Genomic DNA, 20,239 nt, shown 5'->3' on the forward strand with positions numbered 1-20,239 from the left:
AGGAAGAAATCGGACGGTCCGTGGTAGCTTCTAACCGATAACTATAAGGTAGTCGAGCATGTTCGATAGAACCGCCTGGACGAAGAAGTCGCGACGTTCTTCTCGACACTCCCCACCAGGTACTAGTTTTCGGGCGTAGGTGTACGTCTTCTTCCTCAGAATCCTCGTCGTCGTTCACCAGTGGAATGCGTCGTAGCGCTCGAGCCAGAATCGGTGATCGTAGAATCGTGCTCGACAGGTCATCAGAGTATTTAAGTCCGCGACTATATTTTATTTGTTTAGTTACCTTTACTGTCTATTGGTCAAACCTTTATCGCGAACAAAATTCGCTTTGCTCGATCCAGGAAATGATCCACGAACGTTAGGGAAAACGGAAAGAATTGAAATGATTACCGTATCAGAGGTTCGATGCTGAACGAGTTAATTAGCACGGACGAGGTTTCCTCTTGTCGCGATACTGTTCTGTCTGTGGACGCATTTATTTCGGAACGAGCCGTAGACACGCTCGTAGAAGACGACGAGTAGATCTCTCGCAACTCCTGCTTTAACGTAATCCGCAAAAGAGTCATCGCGTCAAGTACGACCGATTCAAAATAATTACCTGCCTTTTTTCGCGACGATTTCGCGCGAACGGGCACACTGAGGCGATTCACGCTCTCCATCTGGTTTTGCCAGTTGCACGAACGTTCGTCGTCGCGGAAACTTCGCAACGTCTGTCAGCGATTAGCAACGTAACACAGGGGGGGAATAACAAAAACACGGAACATGGATTAATCACACTATCCAACAAATTAAAACCTTTTTCTCTGTTTTGCAATATCCACTAGATGGGCCTAGTACTACAACGATACTAGTATGCTAGAATCACCTAATGGATACTGCAGAACTAATATGTTTATACCAGAAATGATCTAGAGATCACGCGCGTTTTTTGAATGGATTTTTAATCGAGTCCCGGATCCGAACGCATTCGGTCACGACTGTTCGACGATTATCGAATTTCAGTGGAAGTCGAGGCGTCACTATAGTCCACGGATACGGAAGTTTGAATGAATCGGTCACGATCGCGATCGCATTCGTTCGATAGCAGCGACGATAACACCCGTTCCATTTTCTTCTTTCGCATACCTGCGGCCGAACGTTTTCCCTCCAAGCTTGACGACGCTCGTGCCGCGGACAAACTGGATTCTCGTGCATGGTCTTCGTCAACGAAGAGTGCGTGTGGGCCATTATTCGTTCGATCTCGATCTACGGGAGGGAAAAATCGAAGGGGCACAGTTTGGGTCACCATTATTAAAATAAATGCGCGGAACCAGAGTCGAGAAAGTTGCACGAAACAAACCTTGCAACGTTTCGTTCGTTTCCGTGGATTAATCAGCGAGAGTCGTCGAGACGAACGATCGAGAGGAAGCAGTTCGCGTTTCGTCTCTCGCTGTTCGTTGGGATCGCCGAACAACCCTTTCGATTCCGCCACCTTGATCATAAACAACGAGTCGAATTGCATCATTTCCTTTCTTTTTATTACAGCGAGGAAGCATCCTGGATCCAGCATGTGGCTGACGTTCTCTCCGTAAATATCGTCGATACTGCCCACTTCGAAAAGATCGCTGTCCGGGATCTGGGATTTTGAAGAGCGAGTGGTTAATTAATCGCGAGTGATCTTAAGGTACAACGCAAAGAACCTTACGCTAATGTTCGCGGAAATCATAGACACTCGATCATCCTTTCCCGTTTCGTTCGATTTTTCCAGTTTGCTCGTCTTCGACGGATCCCTACCTTCCTTTGGCGCCTTCTTCTTCGTCTGCGAAGAAAAACCGGGAAGCAATAATCAACTACGGTGAGCTTCGACAGATCGACAGCCTTACCGGATGATCGCGTATGTACTTCTCCGCGGCGGTTCGGTTAACGTAATCGACCACCTGTTGCACCATTTCCGTCGTCTCCGAGGGCAAGATCGTGTGCGCTTCGTATATGAGAAACTGAACGTTCGGCCTGGTCAAAGCGTATTTCAGAGTGGACATTTGATCGGCCAACAGAGCTCGCGGCTGCTCGATCTCGTCCTGGTCGTCTTCGGTGGCGCAGGCGTTCGTCAGCGATTCGAGAAGGTCGGCGTCTCCACCGCGAGCCACGGCAAGATCTACGATATCCCTGACACCGGTATAGCTGCACGGCGGTATCGCGAGAACTATGGTAGCTCTCTCCAATTCAGCAATCGCGGGATGCGACGAGTATCTAAAAGAACGCAAACTTTTGGTCAAAGGGTCTGCAACTTTTGTCCTGAAGTTCAGTGGTTTCAGGTTGCTCATCGTTGGTTTAAAGAGACAAAGTTGTACTTTTCTGAGAATACGCGACACCGTTGCAACGTGACGCCGAGGTCTCTTAAATACGTTTCGTATTCGCAACGACGATCACCAGCCCCGAAAGCCAATAGTCTGCCGGCGTCTTCGATGTCCTCTAGCAACTCGGCCAGGTATCCCGTGTGTCGAGGAGCAAGCGAGTGCGTCAAAACCACCGGGCCACAGAAACGTCCAACACGAATCGCCCGCGCCAGTGCCGCTGCGCCCAGACACAGCGATTTTTCCTAATCGATCGAGCACAAAACGTTCGTAAATACTAATCACTAGACTTAACTATACCATCGTAGATATTAACTTACTAGAAATACGAAACGATGATCGCGAACAAGACTGGACACGGCCAGGGTCTCCCGTGCTTTCTCGTGCAAGTTGACTATCCTTGGACAAATCGAGTCGAACGCGTAACCGGTGTCCTCGAGCTCCGTCGGGTCCCCGTTCTCCGAATGCACCAACTTCAACTTGAGCATTTCTTGCAGGAATTCCGCCTTATCGGGGATCTTGTTGCTGTTGACCCATCCGGAAGCCACCGCGGCCTCCTTGCCCCAAGTGACGCCTTCGATGATACGCAAACGCGCCGGCAACAGCTCGTCTTCGCGTTTTCGAGCGAAATTTGCACAGATTATCGTTACCGGTGTACTCGCGATATCTACGTCGCTTTCTCTACTTAATTTCTACCGTGTGTTTCAATGGATTCCGTATTCAAAGCATTTAAAGCGCAAAAGTATTCACCGAGACTGAGCGCCGAGCCGCGGATTCGCAGACGCGAGATGCTCGCGGCTAGATGCGTTTTCGCCTCCAGAAGAGCCTTTTCGATGTCCATCAATCCAGCAGCCTAACGAACGAAAGTAGTTTACTTATTGCCATATCGTAACGTCTTTACGATAATTGATTTACTTTGAACATATTCTCGCGCTCCTCGACGGCGGCGATCTCGCCTCGTCTCGCGAACTTCCTCCCTTGCATGTCGTACAGCAGCAACCAAACGATCCTCTCTCGATCCTTCAACGAGACGTTGCGTCGCCAAAATTGTACCTCCGTCAGAGCGCGGCTGAAAATCTTCTTGTCTATGGAGAACGCGACAAAAAAAATAAGAAATTTACTTTTTTAATCAGTTGACGAGGGATTCGGAACTTACACCTAAGTACGTCGTAAACGAGTCCGAATACTCGACGCATCTCGGCCTCGTCGGAATAAGTAGGGGAAGTTGAATCTCTTTGAAGGACCTTCGCGGCCAACAAAATATCGTTGACGCGCCAACCTGGCTGAACGCAGGCTTCCGTCATCGAACCGACGATCCCGCGTACGCTCGTCACTGACCCCGTCGATTCTACGACCCGATTTTTCCTTGTTTTACCCTTCAAAATATACTCGCGAACCTCTGGCTCCCATTCCCAGTTGTTCCTCTGCTCCTCCACCTTCGACTCCGTAATCGTTATCGGTTGCGTTTCCGTTTTTGGGCATTGCATTTCCAATTCAGCTTCGCCCGCCCTTAAATTTTAATGCTTAACTTTACGAATCGTTATAGCGATTGATCGATTATTTACAGCCTTTATTATTTAAAAAAAATCGCGTCGAGAGCAGAAAGGGATCACCTTTTCATCACGAGTTCCGCGTCGCATTCTCTTTGCAATTCAACTAATCTATAATAGACACGATGTCGCCACTCTTCGTTGCTTGGCAAAATCAAATCATCCGCTTCCTCGTTCAATTTCTCGTCGCGAAGCTGGCTACAAATCGATATCCATCTCGCCAGAACGATACGAAGAATCTTAGCGTACTCGATGAACGTTCTTCTATTTCGAAACCTGACGTTTCCCCGAGTCATCGATGCATTTTCTAATCTGTCGTCATTCTCGTCGTCCTTCGTGCAACTAAAGCTGGTCGCCATTGGAAATCGGTATTCCCTACCGATCATAAACGCATTTGATTCCCGTTATTTATTATATCTTTTACAATTTAGCTATGCCTGTGTTATTTCTAGTTCCCTTGCCAAATGAAGAAACTGGAAACTCGGTATAAAAGTCGTCGTTTGCGAAGATAAAGATCGAATCGATGAAGCACCGACACGCTACCAAAACTATTAAAACGTTGATGTTGAGAATATTAGCTTGCGTTGACTTACCGAACGTTGGAAAAACGAAAAAAACGTTGGGGGTGCGACGAAACCGAAATCGTACACGCTCGGGACTCCGTACCTCCTTCTAACGACTAGGTGACTTTTCTGTTTCAAAGAGAGGTCGAGAAATGGAAGAAACTGTTACGTTACTATCTTACTACGGCAGGATTGTGTCGCAACGTCGCGTGTTCCGACAATATGTTTCGCGAAATTGCGAGCGACGATCTGCACGTCGGTCTGCAACGATCCATCCGATCCACGATAGGGCCGATCGTCGACCTTCTCAACGATCTTATTCCGCCGGTTCCGTGTCTCCTTCGTGCCTCGCTCCATTTATATATCGCATTCTATACCATGATCGTAGATAGGCAAAACGTCGTGCATCACAGCCGAGACGATAAATCTCGGAACGCCGAGTGCATCGTGAAATTTCATGCGAATACACCGTTGAATACTGTCGTTCGTTGACGATAAGGGAGACAATTATGTGATACAAACGAGAGTCGTTGTTTGCTCAATGTTTTCTTGATCGGGTATATCTTTCGATGAACAGAAAAAGATTTCCTAGAAAGGACAGAGCGGAACGGAGCAGGATAGTATCGACCACTCGTCCTCGTCCTACGATTACGCGTTGATCGATCGTTTAATACCGGTAAATTGCTCGAAACAAATCGCTGACATCAAACAATTTATTTGAATCTTTATCAAACTAGACGGTACGGAATACTTAGGAGCCGATTCGATCGAACTTAAATTTAAATTATGTTTAACGAGAGGGAATTATCAAGTAGAAATTATCGAACACAGTTTCAAAAATTACACAATATATTTCTTTAACTTGTAAAATTTACGATGAACGTATAAAATGTAAAATGTTTAATTCTAGTTTAAACAACAGCGTCAAGAGAAATTAGAACCTTCGAATGACTACCCCCCTCGCCTCGTATATTTGTCAATAATTATACGTTTGCTATTTTAATACACAAAATATATTCTTTGGTTAGTATATCGGTAATACCGTTAATTGCAGCGTTAATTTGTCGCGTCTTGTTAAGTTCACTCGCCGGCGAAACGTTTTCCTTTTCAGTTCATGCCTTTGTACTTAGTAAACAAATTGTACAATACTCGTAGAGTCGACTTCAGATCCAAATTTACGATATCTGTGAACAGGATGAAATTAATTTTACTAATTAATAGTTACTCTCGACAATTATCTCGACGACTTACCTTCTGACCGGGCTTTAGGTTTCGGTAGTCCAATATCTTGCATAATGTCGAATGCAAACGAAACGTTGTGCACCTTTTGATCGTGTGTTTTAGGTGTCAAGTGGAAGCTACCTAGAGGGACGAAAAAACCCTCGAGAAGACCAAGCAAAAGCGTTAAAAATACTCCGTCGTGAAATTGCGTATCCAAATCCGTCACCTCCAAGTGCACTTTACTCAGATGCTTGTTGACGAAAGTAATCAACGACTATGAAATAAAAAAAAACATAATTTGGACGATTTTAATTAAGGTTTGATCGACTCATTTTTCATATGTTAAGCGAAAACATACTTTTTTAACGACAGCTAGCTTATCGGGCGGATTATCGAAAAGATCATCGAAAGCATCGCGTTCGCATCGCATTCCCAAATCGTCATACGTCGATGTAATTTCTTCTCTGACCGTTCTGTGTATCAATTGGCCATCCTTTTTACGTACAATGACGACTTGCGCGGCCACTCTCTCTGGTAATCTCACGGGAGCACGGAACTGCCTCGCCAAACCGACCAGTAAATGTAGAATAGCAACAATGTTCTTTGAATGAACCAATTCCACGCTCCATTTATAAGGAGGGTATCGATCTAATACGCGATTAGCGGTCGATAAAACAACGGCCAATTTTTGTTTCTGACCTTCCTCTGACTGAGTCACTTCAGGAACATCCAACTTTTTTCCTGTCAATTTTTCTAGAAATCAATAAATTAGTGTTATTAATGACTTGTTGTTTTAAATCTTAAAGTTTAAGCATACCTAACAGCTTCTGCAATATCTGTCCATCATAAAGATCTTCCGCAATATCTTTCACAATAATACGTTGATCAGCCAATTCATCATTGATCCATTCGATCAAAACAAATATCAATTCTTTGAGCTTAGAGTCCTCCAAAGATCTAGGCTCTATCATGGAACGTTCTTCATTTTCATCCAATGCATATTCCTCTGGTGGCATTTCTGGATTAGCTGCATATCCTGGTGAATCAATTGCATACTTTCCCTCTTCTTGTACTTTTTGCACTGCGAACAAACAAATAGAATACATTCCAGTCATTTGGGCAATTGGTTACTCAAGAAAACTATTTATTTGGGACAAATTATTCTAGCTCTTGTGTGTCTTAATTAGCTGAAAACTGTAGAAGACAAATCTATAGCCAACTACTATATAATTTTAAGAAGACTTTGTAGAAACACACTGATGAACATGAGTCTGTATTTTGACTTTTACTATATAGCAAAATTCGGCAAATTTTATTCGCGAATAACGAATAAAACCATTAGATTAATTAGTGGACTAACTTCCATTTACGTTTCATTCGTACATTCATTTATAAATTACAATCTATTAAGAAATTTTGTAAACTAACATTTAGGCAAGCAAAATCGCGAATAAAAGCTAGTTTACGAATGAATTTGAAATCTTTATTCGTCATTCATAAATTAAATTTGCACAACTCTTCTATATAGTGTGGTTTAATAAATTTATTGATATAGTTGCAGAGGAGAATTTGAAACACAAACAAGTCATACCATATATGGAAGTGTATTACGTGCATGCAGAAAGGGAGTGTGAGCAAGATTACTTTGATGATGTTATACTAAACACAACGCGATACCTTCTTTAATTCGCTTCTTTCGGCCCAAGGTTCCAATTTTATCCCAGAAACTTTCTTCCTTATCATCCTTCTTTGCAGAAATAGGTGGACGTGGTGACTTTGGACGAGGAGAAGCCATCGTTCATAGCTGTACTCCAAAGAATTAACTACACCATAAGTACACCAATATTACCAGACGGCAGACCAGTGCCCCAGAGATGCCAGATTGTGCATCGGGTGCACTACTCACACTATGCCAGATCACGCGTACGTGAGCTCGTAGAGTTTCGGAAAGTTAACAAAGGCAAACTGACACATGCTCTCTTCCTCGATTCTTCGAAATGCCCGAAGTAATTTCAGACCGCCTCGTGAGAGTCGAGAGAGCCGCCCAAGTTGTGTGGAATAGTTCATTATCTTTAACGCTAGATGGCGCTTATTTACCGACCTCAGGCCCCCTGGTGCTAAAACGTCCAAGTTTGTCGAGAAATCCATCTAGCGTGGAAGATACGAACTATTCCACGACAAACTTGGGCCTTTCCGAAATAGATGGCGCGAGTGTTGGAAATAAGCGCCATCTAGCATTGAAGATAGCGAATTATTTCACGACAAACTTGGGCGTTTTAGCACCAGGGGGTTTGAGGTCGAAAAATGCCCGCCATCTAGCGTCGCAGATAGTGAACTATTCCATGACAAACTTGTGCGTTTTACCATCCGGATTTCCAAAGTGCCCAGAACATTTTCACATGCTAGCGGTCTTGCGAAGAGGTGGCATGTATTTACTAGATAAGGGAATAATGGAGAGAGAAAAAGAAAGGTAAGAATGATGAGAACACATAGGATTCTTTGAGATTATATCATTTATTGCCATAGATTTACATTATACAAAGTTTTAATACATATAAATATATTATATTACATTATATCATGTCAGAAGTTGTCACCAATGTTTAACAGTGGTCAACAGTGGCATGCAGAGACTAGTAGAGACAAAAAACTGACAGAGGCAAAGGCAAACTGACACATACTCTCTTTCTCGATTCTCTGAAGTTGCCCGAAGTAATTTCGGACCGCCTCGTGGGAGTCGAGAGAGAAAGGCTAACACTTCCCTTCTCGCTCTTGAACAACTAATATCCGACCTCCCGTCAACAGGTCTCCACTGGCCTCTGCTGACCGCTGCTGACCACTCTTGGAATTTCTGACAACGTATAACGATTACGACTGGCTACTGTTAGTCTCTCCCAGCCTCTGCTGGCCTCTACTGACCACCGCTTATATTTCTGACAACGTATAACAATTACTGCATGCTACTGTTCGCCCCTGCTGATGATCTCTGCTTGCCACTGCATGCCTCTGCTCGTCTCTGCTGACCGCTACTGACCACTGCAGGTATTTCTGATAATGTATAACGATTAATACTTACTACTGCATGCCCCTACAAGTCTCTGCTTGCCTTTGCAGGTTTCTACTTGCCTGTGCATGCCTTTGCTGCCCTCTGCTGAACACTGCTGACCATCCCTGATGCTTCTGACATCGTATAACAATTACTACATGCTACTGTTCGCCCCTGTTGATCTCTGCTTGCCACTGCATGCCTCTACTCGACTCTGCTGGACTCTGCTGACCACCTCTGATGCTTCTGACAACATATAACGCTTACTACTTGCTACTATTCGCCCCTGGTGATCTCTGCTGGCCTCTGCTGACCACCGCTTATATTTCTGACAACGTATAACGATTACGACTGGCTACTGTTAGTCTCTCCCAGCCTCTGCTGACCGCTGCTGACCACTCCCGGCATTTCTGACAACGTATAACGATTACTACTGACGTCTGCCAGCCTCCGCTGGCCTCTGCTGACCGCTCTGACCACTCCTGTTACTTCTGACAACGTATAACGATTACGACTGGCTACTGTCAGCCTCTCCCAGCCTCTGCTGACCTCTGCTGACCACCCCTGATGCTTCTGGCAACGTACAACGATTACAACTTGCTATTGCTTGCCCCTGCTAGTCTCTGCATGCCTCTGCATCCCTCTGCTGACCCCTGCTGGCCCCTGCTGACCACGCTGACCTTTGTTAACAACTTCTAACATGATGTACATGTATTAAAACTTTGTATAATGTAAATCTATGACAATAAATTATATAATTTCAAAGAATTCTATGTGTTCTCGTCACTTTTACCTTTCATTTCCTCTCCCCATTATTCCCTTAGTTATAAGAAACCGTTTCTCTACTTAAAACTGGAATTCCAAAGTGCCCGCAGCGTTTTCTGAAATGCCGGTGACCTTGACCCACTTTCGAAACTGGGTCAAGGCCAAATCCCGATTCCCAAAGCGCCCGGAATTTTTCTAAGATTCGATGGCCTTGACCTACTTTCGAAATTGGGTCAAGGCCATCCGGATTTCCAAGTTGGTCCGAAGATTTCTAAAATTTCGAATGGCCTTGACCTACTTTCGAAATTGGGTCAAGGCCATCCGGATTTCCAAGCCGGCCCGAAGATTTCTGAAATTTCGAATGGCCTTGACCCACTTTCGAAATTGGGTCAAGGCCATCCGGATTTCCGAGTTGGCCCGAAGATTTCTAAAATTTCGAATGGCCTTGACCCACTTTCGAAATTGGGTCAAGGCCATCCGGATTTCCAAGTCGGCCCGAAGATTTCTAAAATTTCGAATGGCCTTGACCTACTTTCGAAATTGGGTCAAGGCCATCTGGATTTCCAAAGCGCCCGGAATTTTTCTAAGATTCGAATGGCCTTGACCCACTTTCGAAATTGGGTCAAGGCCATCCGGATTTCCAAAGTGCCCGGAATTTTTCTAAAATGCTGGTGAACTTGCGAAGAAGGTGGTACGCATCTTATAGGTAAGAGAATGATTTGGAGAGGAAAGGGACGGTAAAAAATGATGAGAACACATAGAATACTTTGAAATTATATCATTTATTGTCATAGATTCACGTTATACAAAACTTTAATACATATAAACATATTATATTATATTATATCATGTCACAAGTTGTCAGCAACGGTCAGCGGTGGTCAGCGATGGTCAGCTGACGTCGGGAGATGTTGGCAGAGGCCAGCTTAGGTCGGGAGATGCTGGCAGAGGTCAGCAGAGGCTGGCAGTAGCCAGTAGTAATCGTTGTACGTTGCCAGAAATATAAGCGGTGGTCAGCAGTGGTCAACAGCGGTGAGCAGAGGCCAACGGAGGCCAGCAGAGGCATGCAGAGGCAAGTAGAGTCCAGCAGGGGCAAGCAGTAACAAGTAGTAATCGTTATACGTGGTCGGAAGCATCAGGGGTGGTCAATAGCGGTCTGCAGAATCCAGCGGAGGCAGGCAGAAGTCAGTAGTAATCGTTATACGTTGTCAGAAATATAAGCGGTGGTCAGCGGGGGCCAGCAGAGGCTGGGAGAGGCTAACAGTAGCCAGTCGTAATCGTTATACGTTGTCAGAAGTAACAGGAGTGGTCAGTAGCGGTCAGCAGAGACGAGCGGAGGCATGCAGTGGTAAGCAGAGATCAGCAGGGGCGAACAGTAGCATGCAGTAATTGTTATACGATGTCAGAAGCATCAGGGGTGGTCAGCAGTGTTCAGCAGAGGCCAGTAAAGGCATCCACAGGCATGCAGAAACCTGCAAAGGCAAGCAGAGACTTGTAGGGGCATGCAGTAGTAAGTATTAATCGTTATACATTATCAGAAATACCTGCAGTGGTCAGTAGCGGTCAGCAGAGACGAGCAGAGGCATGCAGTGGCAAGCAGAGATCAGCAGGGGCGAACAGTAGCATGCAGTAATTGTTATACGTTGTCAGAAATATAAGCGGTGGTCAGCAGAGGCCAGCAGAGGCTGAGAGAGACTGACAGTAGCCAGTCGTAATCGTTATACGTTGTCAGAAATTCCAAGAGTGGTCAGCAGCGGTCAGCAGAGGCCAGTGGAGACCTGTTGGCGGGAGGTCGGATATTAGTTGTTCAAGAGCGAGAAGGCAAATGTGAGCCTTTCTCTCTCGACTCTCACGAGGCGGTCCGAAATTACTTCGGGCAACTTCGGAGAATCGAGAAAGAGGGTATGCGTCATTTTGCCTTTGTCGGGTTTCCGAAACTCCACGAGCTCACGTACGCGTGATCTGACATAGTGTGAGTAGTGCACCGGGTGCTGAATCTGGTATCTATGCTTTGTACTGGACTACGGTCTGGTAATACTGCCCTACACCACAGAAAACGTCATCCTGGTCATCTTTTAAAATACCTACGGAACTTCCGATTTGATTCAAGGCGAATGAGATACACTCTACCTTGATATTGCTTTTGCTTTCATATTCCGCGATCATTTGAAGAGTTTATTATGTAGTAATTTTAATTTTGAGTTTCTGTATAATTAAACAGAAGATAAATACATTATTGAAGCGAAATTGCAATGAATTAATTTAATCGGTAAAATGTTTTCTCATGTCGATGAACTAATGATTTATACATGCATATGTTATGTTTGCTTATCAACAAGTTTTTTGATAATGTAACAGTTTTCTTGATTATCTTTTTTAATTATTGAAGCATGAAATTCTAGCAAGACAAAAGAATAATGCTTTTTTTATTTACATATTCGTATTGAAGTACGGATTGAGAAATGCTAATCTAGAGACTAGAGACTTTTCTTTCATACGTCTTTCACGTGGCTTCAACGTAGAATCGAAGTATTTTTGAATACTTTTAAGAAGGTTAAGTCTGTGTCGTGTATCGATTATTGAACGAATATTAATTCTTTGGGCATACCGATATTCCATTCGCTGTAATTTATAAACGAAAAATGATGGTACGTTTCTTACTATATTATTTACAAAATTCTTGTGTTTCACATTTATTACAATTAGATGATTCTGAATATGCAAATTATTTTCATAAAATTTATATTTTAAAATATATATAATTTAATCAACAAACAATAATTTATAACGATAATTAGTTATGTAATGAAATACATACTAAATAATACTATTATTTACTTAGACTAAAAAGGCTAAAGTGGCAACAAAAGGAGCAAAACAGATTGTGGAGGATAATAGAACAACTTTAAGCTTTTATCGTAACATGATTCTTGGAGCTTTTGGAATATACTCTACTATTATGATATTCTTCTTTAAATTTACAATATTGTCAATAGTAAGTTTTTTATTCACATCATCATGACTGGATAGTTTCGAACAATGAATATAAAAATATGGTATTGCTAGAGTCAATGTTTATTATTATATTATACAGTATATTATAATTCCAGACATTAACCATATTTTCTGGAATTGTATATATAGGAAGTTATCAATTTATGAAATATATAGCACAAGCAACATATTCAGAATCTGGAGTTCTTAGTGATTCTGGCATTGATCTTAATATGGAAGGCGGTATAGCAGAGTAAATATTATAGACCATATTAATAACATTCTAAAATAATGCAACATATTTATTACATTTCAAGTTTCGTTTGTTACATATAATAACACTTTGTTTTATTCCAGACACGTAAAAGATTTAATTATATTAACCTCAGGGGTACAAGTACTTTCACTTATATCAAATTATTTTTGGTGGTTATGGCTTCTTGTAAGTATATTTAATAAAATAAACAAAAATTTAAATATAAAATACTACATTACAACATAAAACTTTTTAAAATTACATCTTTCCACTTTTTGTATGCTCTTCATAAACATTATTAATTATTCAATGAACTTAACTAGATTATGCAATTTTTACACTCTACTATTATAGGCGCCAATAACAGTAGGTTGGATGCTATGGAAAAAAATATTAGCTCCATGGTTCTTTGCACCTGCTTCTGAACAACCCGAAATTAGCGAAAAAAAACAGAGAAAGTTGGAAAAAAAGATGGCAAAGCGGCATTAATATCTCCTTCGAAAATGCAGATGCATTTGTAATAAATATTTCAGAATTTTGCGGGAATGGGGATAAACTTGAGCAAGATTACGAAACAGAACTGCCTTTGTTTCAGCTTGCATTGTTTTATATACTTTACTGAAAGACTATTGTCTTTTACACAAATTTATATAAATACCGTAAAATTAATTATCGTGAAAATTTAATAATTTTTATAAACACTATCGCATTAATTTCCATAACAGTGCGTCAGCATTCAAGAAAAGAATTTTATAATGAAAAGATTAATATAAAAATAAATTTTATAATTTTTAACGTTTATACTATTTTTCATGTATTTACTTGTTAATCGCTATATATTATGAAGTTTGTTACTTCCTCTGATAACATACGTAAACATTGTTTTTACAAGAACTTAAAATGTAAATATGCAGAATGTAGAGTTTTATATGTACATATGTACATACATACAAGTTTCCACGTGTGCGTCAACGTGTATTTATAATAACAAATTAAATTCGTTATATAGGTATTATTCTACATATGAACAGATAACATAAATTAAATACTCTTATTTGGCTTTGTTTCATTTTTAAGTATAATACTAAATGGAATGTGCTTATCACCATTTTCTAATCTGCTTTATGAATTTCGAATCAGTGCATCACAATTGAAATACAACAACATGTTAAAATTGGCCCATCATATGAATGTTAGTTATAATGATAATTATATATTTACAGTAATATAAACTACACGTTTGTATGAACTATCGTAATTTATTAAATTTCAGTATTTGCAAAAGACTTGTGCAGCAAATTAAAATTTTGTATTTTAAAAATACTGAATGTTATTTATTAAACACTAGTATCATATACTGTAATAATATTATTTGGAAAGTACTTTTTAGTCCTACTGCGACTTTTCCAACAAAACTGTAATATGATAAATTGCTGTTTGTAAGCTCAATTAGATTACAATTTAAGGAGTATCAACATCTAAACCCTTTTTTCTTCTGTATTCGTGTTCTGACTGATATTCAGGTGAATGATTATGATCGTGTACACCCGTCGGCATAAATCTTTCCGCAATAACTGCGCATTTACCTTTACATCCGCGATGTTGTTCCGCGCATCGATAATGAGATCTGTTCAAAACCTCCGAACGCGATGTTAAGTTATAAACGTACCCCTCGTGAACTAATTGCGGTCGACCTCGCGCAGATAGTCTGTAAATTACTGGTTCTACGGCTATAATTTAAAACACATGACATCAATATCTACCCTTTCCTTAACTCAATTATTAAATTTTAATTTTTACAATATTACTAAACAAGCTTTTACACGTAAAAGTTGTTCACCTTGTTGAGTAGGATTTTCTTTTGAAGTCTGTGCATCATTCATCTCAGTGGAATCCCTGTTTTGATCATTATCATAATTTTTTACTACAGGAATATTGTTATCTTCATTTTCGTGCGTAGAATCGTCTGTATCTTTATTTGTTAAAAACTGAACTTTTTGGTTACTATCATCTACTTCTTCATTTGATAAATCATGAATATTTTCTGATACAGTGAATGTATTGCGTTTTTTTTTCTTGTCGCTTCTACCTGCCGTATCGCGAGTCCTTTTCCTTCTCTCTATCATTTCAACATCTTTGTAAATTTTATTTATAGCGTTTAAATGTGAGTGATCGATATTTTGAGCATTAGATTCTATATCTAATTGATTGTCACAATTGGAAAATGTTTTTGTGCTGCTTGTGTCTTCTGTTGCAAGTCCTCTGATTTGCAATGTTTGTGCCACTTTTAAGAAAGTAGACAAATCTTCTTGCTTAATGTTAATCTCACCTTGGTACATGAATTGCAACAATGATTCAATTTCTGTATATTTCATGTCTTTAAGAATAATTACTGGGTGCTGACAAGGATTTTCCTATAAAACGATCCTAAGAAGCTCTTATCTGAGCTATTGTGACTTATAAGTATATTTAACATATATAATATTAATTTCTGTACCTTAAATATATTTTTAAAATATGGACTGCACACTGATAAAACCAACTTGTGTGCCTGTAACAATTGACCCTCTACAGCGAGTGTGACATCGACTAGATCATTTTCAGTAAGATGACTTAAAAATCCAGATGTCAAATTACTAGAAAAGTTGTTCCATCTTAAGGAGAATTGTTCTGACAGCGAAGTTTTTGCCATTTTTACCTGTAAAAAATAGAAACTTTAGAACAACACATTTTAATGAATTTACGTTATAAAAATGTGCAAATATTAAAGACTCTTATTTTATACTATTAAACGATTTTTATACGATTCTAAAGAAATCGTAATTCATTCTGACTCTCGATAAAAACGATACGTTATTGCATTCATATGTGTAAAATACTGATACATCGACTACGATACGTACAAAAATGCTTGCAGATATCAAAGAACGTAAAGATCGGTAATATTATACTATGTTACGCGTTATGAATCATACCATCGTGACAAACTTACAATCGATACCGAAGGAATCGCGATTCAAACATTTTCGAATTGATAATACAAAGTACATACTCTATAATCTCTCTCTATATATACGCATATAAACATTCATACGTAACGTGTACCGAATATGCATCTGTAGGACTAAACATTGTTTGTTTTAGAATCAAAAATTTTAACAAACACCATCTGTGTATAAAACACTAAAAGAGATAATGATGTTTCACACGAAACAGATTTATTCTGTGCACGCAAGGTATACTTTTCATGGCAAAATATTTTGTTACAAAAGAATTCTTAAGGTTACATCATATTTGTTTTACGTACGTAAATACATACGATCGTGCAGCATATATAAATAATAATCGTAAATTATTGCAATTCTGAACGTAGAACGAATCGATCGTATTAAAGGAAAGTGGAATCGTACCCTCATCAATCGAAGGTTTACACGTCATTTAAAATTTAGAGATGTACTTGAACGTGTTTTTCTTTAATGACTAGTTTTCAGGACAACGTTAGATTACAATTCATTATAGCTTTGTCTCGACAACAGAAATATTATTTTCTGTTCGATTCACAATGTAAATTACCAAGAAACTTTTACTGTCTTTGTAAATTAAAGGGATATATATTTTGATTAGTGGCAGCTGACTTACATTTGCTTCCTTCATGACCGTATCGTACAGTGAAGTTAGCAGCATATGAATACATATTGTCGCCGACAGCGTGTTAAGTCAATGTAAATCCTTTTTACGTGTCCCTTAATCAAGCCACGTCAAAATATTTATTTAGTACAATGGTAAGTGCAATGCTTACTTTGAAACAATGTAATCTCTTAATAATATTGTCGCGTACTTTTTTTTACTCATATTTAACGCGTTAAGTATCTTACGTTCCGTTAAATTAGTTTTTTTCCAGTTGCATTCCATTTTTCAGTCAGAGTTCCGCATGTTTAACAGTTAGTTACGATTACATTTTAGTTGAAATAAAAATATTTGATTTACTCACCGAACGCTAATAATAGGTTAATAAGTCGATATAAGTATATTTTTTTTTTAAATTAATTTTGGTTTTTATTTGATTCAGGTGGAAATCGAGTCTATGACGAGATACGTCTCTCCTATAAACCCTGCAATTTTTCCATTATTAGCAGTGGTATTATTAGGAATTGGAATATTTTTCACAGCCTGGTTCTTTGTATATGAAGTCACTAGCACAAAATTTACAAGGGATATGTTCAAAGAATTATTAATATCTTTAGTGGCAGCAATATTTTCTGGGTTTGGTGTATTGTTTTTACTTCTTTGGGTTGGCATTTACGTATAGGTATGTCATTTAATCAAAATTAAAATGAACAAAGCATAGCAATCCATATTTGCACATACAAGATATCTTTTTGTGTTTTTGTTTCAGGTTAACGGTATGGATACTAAATATAAATTTTTTATGTCTGTATGTAACATTAAAAACTTTTGCATTTAAATAATTATATAACAATTCCACATTGCATAAGAATAAAAACAATGTATTTTTACTAAAACGTGCAATGTAGTGATTTGTGTATACATTTATTATACAGTAAATAAGCATTTATATTTCTTAATATCTAAAATTTCTATCTTAGTTCCATTATTTCTTTATAATATAAAAAGAATTAAATCGATTATTTTTTACAGATTTTTTGAGTATATTATGTTTAGAAATATAATTTCGTTAAACAATGGTGATTTAGTCTTTTACTGTAATACTTAAACCTTCATTTATTCTTTTACACATATGTATACAATATTTTTTATTTCATTTTCTGTATAGAAGCTTCATATTCATATAATTCTTTTTGTTACAAACAATATGTATACAATATGAAATAAAAAATATGCTGAAACATAGTATTCAATCCACAAGGAATACTTTCTGGACTTGCAATGATAATTCCTTGCCTCTAATATATTTATATATCTCTCTACTTAATATAGTATTTATATAATTCATTGTGAATACATCGTTTGTAATAAAATAAAATATTAAATAGCGTAACTTTATAAAAATCAAACAGATAACTTAACCAGCCAACCCAGCTTTTTGGCGACAACGCTGCATTAATGCTCTGAGCATGAATTGCCTGCGCGAAAGTTGCCGTACTTGTTTAAGAAACGCGTCCAAGTCTATAATACCGCAACGTAAACCTTCGCCAAGATAATATATAGCATCCTCCGTGGCAGCCTCTTCCGCAAACGCATTTAACATTCTATAAGTAAATAATTAATAACGTACGTTCTCGAAGAAATTAATAAACGCGCGGTTTACTGAACACTTACTGTTTGTAAAGTGGTGCGATCGTAGTGACAGCTTCATCAACGTCTATCGATTGATTGTCCGAAAGTTTCGAGATTTCTTTCTCTAATTCGGTTTCTTTGTCTTGAAGTATATTTATATTCTTTTTGAGTTCTGCCTTCTCTTTCTTTAATCTATCGAACAAGTCGTTAAGATGATCGGATCCGCTCATAAGTTCTTGTTGTGTCCGTCGTAATGTTTCTAGTTCGGCTACTAATTGCGAGAATTGTTCTTTGAGCCTACGTTTTAATTTATCCTCCACCGCCGATAATAACGATGCTCTGATATGTTCTTCCCCGATTGTACCCGATCCGCTGGCAGTGCCAGGTATCGTCGGAGACTTACAAAGGATGAAAATTAATCAATATTCGAATCAAAGACAAAGAATTGTCTTATTTAGCGAAATTTTCGACTCACTGGCTGCGTCGTTGAAGGATACGGAAAATTATATCCTTGCGGTGGATAATTTGAAGCGGTTCCGCCGTAAGGTTCGTAACCATGATACCGAAATCCTGTAGATGATGTAGGCATATATGGAGGATATACTACATTACTTCCACCCGTATACTGAGAATTTTGTAGATAAGGCGGAAAATTAGAACCACCAGGTCCATGCACGATAGCTATACAAGTTTACCTCTGTTAGTATTAGAATCGACTAAAAAGATATTTGTAAGTTGGATCATCTTACACATGGGATACGGTGTAGTATTTGGTAGGGTGTCTCGTCGTGCTTTGGCATAGACAGGTGGATTCTCTCCAAAGGTCACAATCATTATTTGAATTAGACTGAGTAAATCGGACGAATGCTGGACATAAAATAAATTTATAGTTATTAAAAAGGTGTTACGGGATACTTAACAATAAGATATTCACATAGGTAATTACAATATATGAATTACTCACTGGCAACCAATCGTGTAGATAGGGTAAATAAATCTTTCCGTTATGATCAACAAACATGCTGACTTTGATATTCATGTCAGCTGTAGGTTTGACGTAACACATGGGTGCATTATTTGGGTGTGTATCCATTAGCCATATACATACAGGAATGTTGTAGCAATTACCTGAGCATGAAAATGAAAATTATTTTCATCCTATAACCATCATATATAACGAGCATTTTCACAGATATCGCATTACCTTTATAAGAAACAGGTATCGTGCCTTGTAAGTTGATTAATTCTTTGCGTGATCCATCATTAAACACTAGCATAAAACAACATGTAAATTAAATAATTAATTAATATCGACGAGGTTTTCTCGAATTATGCATTCGCAAATATTTACCAAATGGTTCTACTTCACACTGTAATCCTTTGTAAAGACTTAGAACGCTATGGACATGCTTTTTGGTGGTCTCTGGATGTTGATACTAGAAAGCACAGTGTTTGTTAGACCGTGTCATCGAAACACATATGCTGATAAAATTTCAAGTACACATTTATAGAAAAGATACGTACCTTTAAAACACCTTGCTTTATCTTCCCTTCGTCTAGCGGTGACATCTTTACCATTTAACCTAGCGTTTTAGTACGACTCGTCGCGTAAGAAAATCAAAAATAAATACTTTTATTCTAATCGCGAACTTTCCTTTAACAATATCGAGCGTTCAATTGAAACTTAATGCTTTGCGAATCAATTAATCGATCAATTATTTGCGTTCTTTCTGAACACATAGACTTCAAACTTATGTTTTTACTGCTACCCGTGCATAACCAAACAATAATTTCGATCTGCTTTGAATATTACACCTTCCTCGACTTGCAAACGGACGAACCAATTATATTCCTTCATCTGTCATCGAAGATAGTATTTTGGAGATTATAATATGATCATTTTACTAATAACTTACGATCAGAGAACACGTAAATCTACTGAATGTAGTCGATCACAGACGATTACTATTATTTGGCGCTGCCATCGACAAGCTAGCGCGCGTTTCGAAAACAAAGAACAAGAATTTATTTAATCAAACAATTCTTCACCTATTTTCTTCGATTGTCCCCCATCCTTCGATCTCTTTTCTTTGATCGCCAGATATCATTATCATTTCTTTTTTACAAGTTCATATATTATTATTATCGTCAGAACGTAAAACTCGTGAAGAACGAAAGTCTGGCCACAGACAAGGTATGCAAGTAGACTTTACAATTATAAACTTTCGAGGCCCAAATTTACTGTCATA

At 38.9% G+C, this 20,239-nt stretch overlaps 6 protein-coding genes across 14 annotated transcripts; 2 read left to right on the top strand and 4 right to left on the bottom strand.

The window, feature by feature from the left end:
- Positions 1-422: 422 nt before the first annotated feature.
- On the bottom strand, positions 423-4,272 carry LOC143343051 (uncharacterized). Its single transcript, XM_076767553.1, has 10 exons — positions 3,950-4,272; positions 3,493-3,845; positions 3,252-3,421; positions 3,087-3,189; positions 2,657-2,946; positions 2,334-2,581; positions 1,866-2,232; positions 1,688-1,801; positions 1,343-1,618; positions 423-1,248 (listed from the first exon to the last, which is right to left on the bottom strand). The coding sequence occupies exons 1-10, from the start codon at positions 4,270-4,272 to the stop codon at positions 919-921; spliced, it is 2,574 nt and encodes an 857-aa protein (XP_076623668.1). The 3' UTR covers positions 423-918.
- A 1,008-nt stretch (positions 4,273-5,280) lies between these two features.
- Parvin (beta-parvin) lies at positions 5,281-7,687 on the bottom strand. 2 transcript variants are annotated; one of them, XM_076767556.1, is made up of 5 exons: positions 7,348-7,687; positions 6,488-6,751; positions 6,029-6,423; positions 5,701-5,944; positions 5,281-5,633 (listed from the first exon to the last, which is right to left on the bottom strand). In XM_076767556.1, the coding sequence occupies exons 1-5, from the start codon at positions 7,463-7,465 to the stop codon at positions 5,557-5,559; spliced, it is 1,098 nt and encodes a 365-aa protein (XP_076623671.1). In that variant the 5' UTR covers positions 7,466-7,687; the 3' UTR covers positions 5,281-5,556. The 2 variants fall into 2 exon arrangements, with proteins under 2 accessions (XP_076623671.1, XP_076623672.1); XM_076767557.1 differs by having other exon boundaries at positions 7,262-7,392.
- Positions 7,688-11,511: 3,824 nt separating this feature from the next.
- Positions 11,512-13,532, top strand: LOC143342493 (transmembrane protein 208). The gene is made up of 5 exons (XM_076766444.1): positions 11,512-12,129; positions 12,324-12,476; positions 12,592-12,728; positions 12,833-12,917; positions 13,086-13,532. The coding sequence occupies exons 1-5, from the start codon at positions 12,124-12,126 to the stop codon at positions 13,218-13,220; spliced, it is 516 nt and encodes a 171-aa protein (XP_076622559.1). The 5' UTR covers positions 11,512-12,123; the 3' UTR covers positions 13,221-13,532.
- On the bottom strand, positions 12,752-16,395 carry LOC143342492 (uncharacterized). Of its 7 annotated transcripts, none has more exons than XM_076766437.1 (4): positions 16,371-16,395; positions 15,229-15,429; positions 14,572-15,145; positions 12,752-14,461 (listed from the first exon to the last, which is right to left on the bottom strand). In XM_076766437.1, exons 1-4 carry the CDS (start codon positions 16,383-16,385, stop codon positions 14,193-14,195), a joined length of 1,059 nt encoding a protein of 352 aa, XP_076622552.1. In that variant the 5' UTR covers positions 16,386-16,395; the 3' UTR covers positions 12,752-14,192. The 7 variants fall into 7 exon arrangements, with proteins under 7 accessions (XP_076622552.1, XP_076622553.1, XP_076622555.1 ...); XM_076766438.1 differs by lacking the exon at positions 16,371-16,395 and adding an exon at positions 16,142-16,356; XM_076766440.1 differs by lacking the exon at positions 16,371-16,395 and adding an exon at positions 16,039-16,356.
- Positions 16,036-17,254, top strand: Kud (oligosaccharyltransferase subunit 5 kud). Its single transcript, XM_076766445.1, has 4 exons — positions 16,036-16,156; positions 16,356-16,513; positions 16,801-17,040; positions 17,128-17,254. The coding sequence occupies exons 2-3, from the start codon at positions 16,511-16,513 to the stop codon at positions 17,038-17,040; spliced, it is 243 nt and encodes an 80-aa protein (XP_076622560.1). The 5' UTR covers positions 16,036-16,156; positions 16,356-16,510; the 3' UTR covers positions 17,128-17,254.
- Tsg101 (tumor susceptibility gene 101) lies at positions 17,224-19,946 on the bottom strand. 2 transcript variants are annotated; one of them, XM_076766435.1, is made up of 9 exons: positions 19,806-19,934; positions 19,515-19,573; positions 19,342-19,426; positions 19,195-19,260; positions 18,955-19,118; positions 18,740-18,857; positions 18,466-18,671; positions 18,033-18,388; positions 17,224-17,962 (listed from the first exon to the last, which is right to left on the bottom strand). In XM_076766435.1, exons 2-9 carry the CDS (start codon positions 19,566-19,568, stop codon positions 17,776-17,778), a joined length of 1,236 nt encoding a protein of 411 aa, XP_076622550.1. In that variant the 5' UTR covers positions 19,569-19,573; positions 19,806-19,934; the 3' UTR covers positions 17,224-17,775. The 2 variants fall into 2 exon arrangements, with proteins under 2 accessions (XP_076622550.1, XP_076622549.1); XM_076766434.1 differs by having other exon boundaries at positions 19,515-19,946.
- Positions 19,947-20,239: the final 293 nt, after the last annotated feature.

The sequence above is a fragment of the Colletes latitarsis genome, chromosome 6 (assembly GCF_051014445.1).
Source record: "Colletes latitarsis isolate SP2378_abdomen chromosome 6, iyColLati1, whole genome shotgun sequence".
Taxonomy (NCBI): Eukaryota; Metazoa; Arthropoda; class Insecta; order Hymenoptera; family Colletidae; genus Colletes; species Colletes latitarsis.

Bases quoted from the DNA above. Each gene is read 5' to 3' on its own strand.
- LOC143343051 (XM_076767553.1), bottom strand. From the start codon at position 4,272: ATGATCGGTAGGGAATACCGATTTCCAATGGCGACCAGCTTTAGTTGC. The intron at 3,422-3,492 runs GTAAGTTCCGAA...CGTTCTCCATAG, and splicing joins CGTTTACGACGTACTTAGGT to ACAAGAAGATTTTCAGCCGC. The intron at 1,802-1,865 runs GTAAGGCTGTCG...TTTTCTTCGCAG, and splicing joins AGTACATACGCGATCATCCG to ACGAAGAAGAAGGCGCCAAA.
- Parvin (XM_076767556.1), bottom strand. From the start codon at position 7,465: ATGGCTTCTCCTCGTCCAAAGTCACCACGTCCACCTATTTCTGCAAAG. The intron at 6,424-6,487 runs GTATGCTTAAAC...ATTGATTTCTAG, and splicing joins GATATTGCAGAAGCTGTTAG to AAAAATTGACAGGAAAAAAG. The intron at 5,634-5,700 runs GTAAGTCGTCGA...TCCTGTTCACAG, and splicing joins ACCTAAAGCCCGGTCAGAAG to ATATCGTAAATTTGGATCTG.
- LOC143342493 (XM_076766444.1), top strand. The intron at 12,477-12,591 runs GTAAGTTTTTTA...TTATAATTCCAG, and splicing joins AATTTACAATATTGTCAATA to ACATTAACCATATTTTCTGG. The intron at 12,729-12,832 runs GTAAATATTATA...GTTTTATTCCAG, and splicing joins ATGGAAGGCGGTATAGCAGA to ACACGTAAAAGATTTAATTA.
- LOC143342492 (XM_076766436.1), bottom strand. From the start codon at position 15,819: ATGTTTATATGCGTATATATAGAGAGAGATTATAGA. The intron at 15,430-15,783 runs GTATGTACTTTG...TATTTTTTACAG, and splicing joins ATATAGAGAGAGATTATAGA to GTAAAAATGGCAAAAACTTC. The intron at 15,146-15,228 runs GTACAGAAATTA...ATCGTTTTATAG, and splicing joins ATTTTAAAAATATATTTAAG to GAAAATCCTTGTCAGCACCC.
- Tsg101 (XM_076766434.1), bottom strand. From the start codon at position 19,568: ATGGTAAAGATGTCACCGCTAGACGAAGGGAAGATAAAGCAAGGTGTT. The intron at 19,261-19,341 runs GTAAATATTTGC...GTTTTATGCTAG, and splicing joins GTGTGAAGTAGAACCATTTG to TGTTTAATGATGGATCACGC. The intron at 18,858-18,954 runs GTGAGTAATTCA...TTTTATGTCCAG, and splicing joins ATCTACACGATTGGTTGCCA to CATTCGTCCGATTTACTCAG.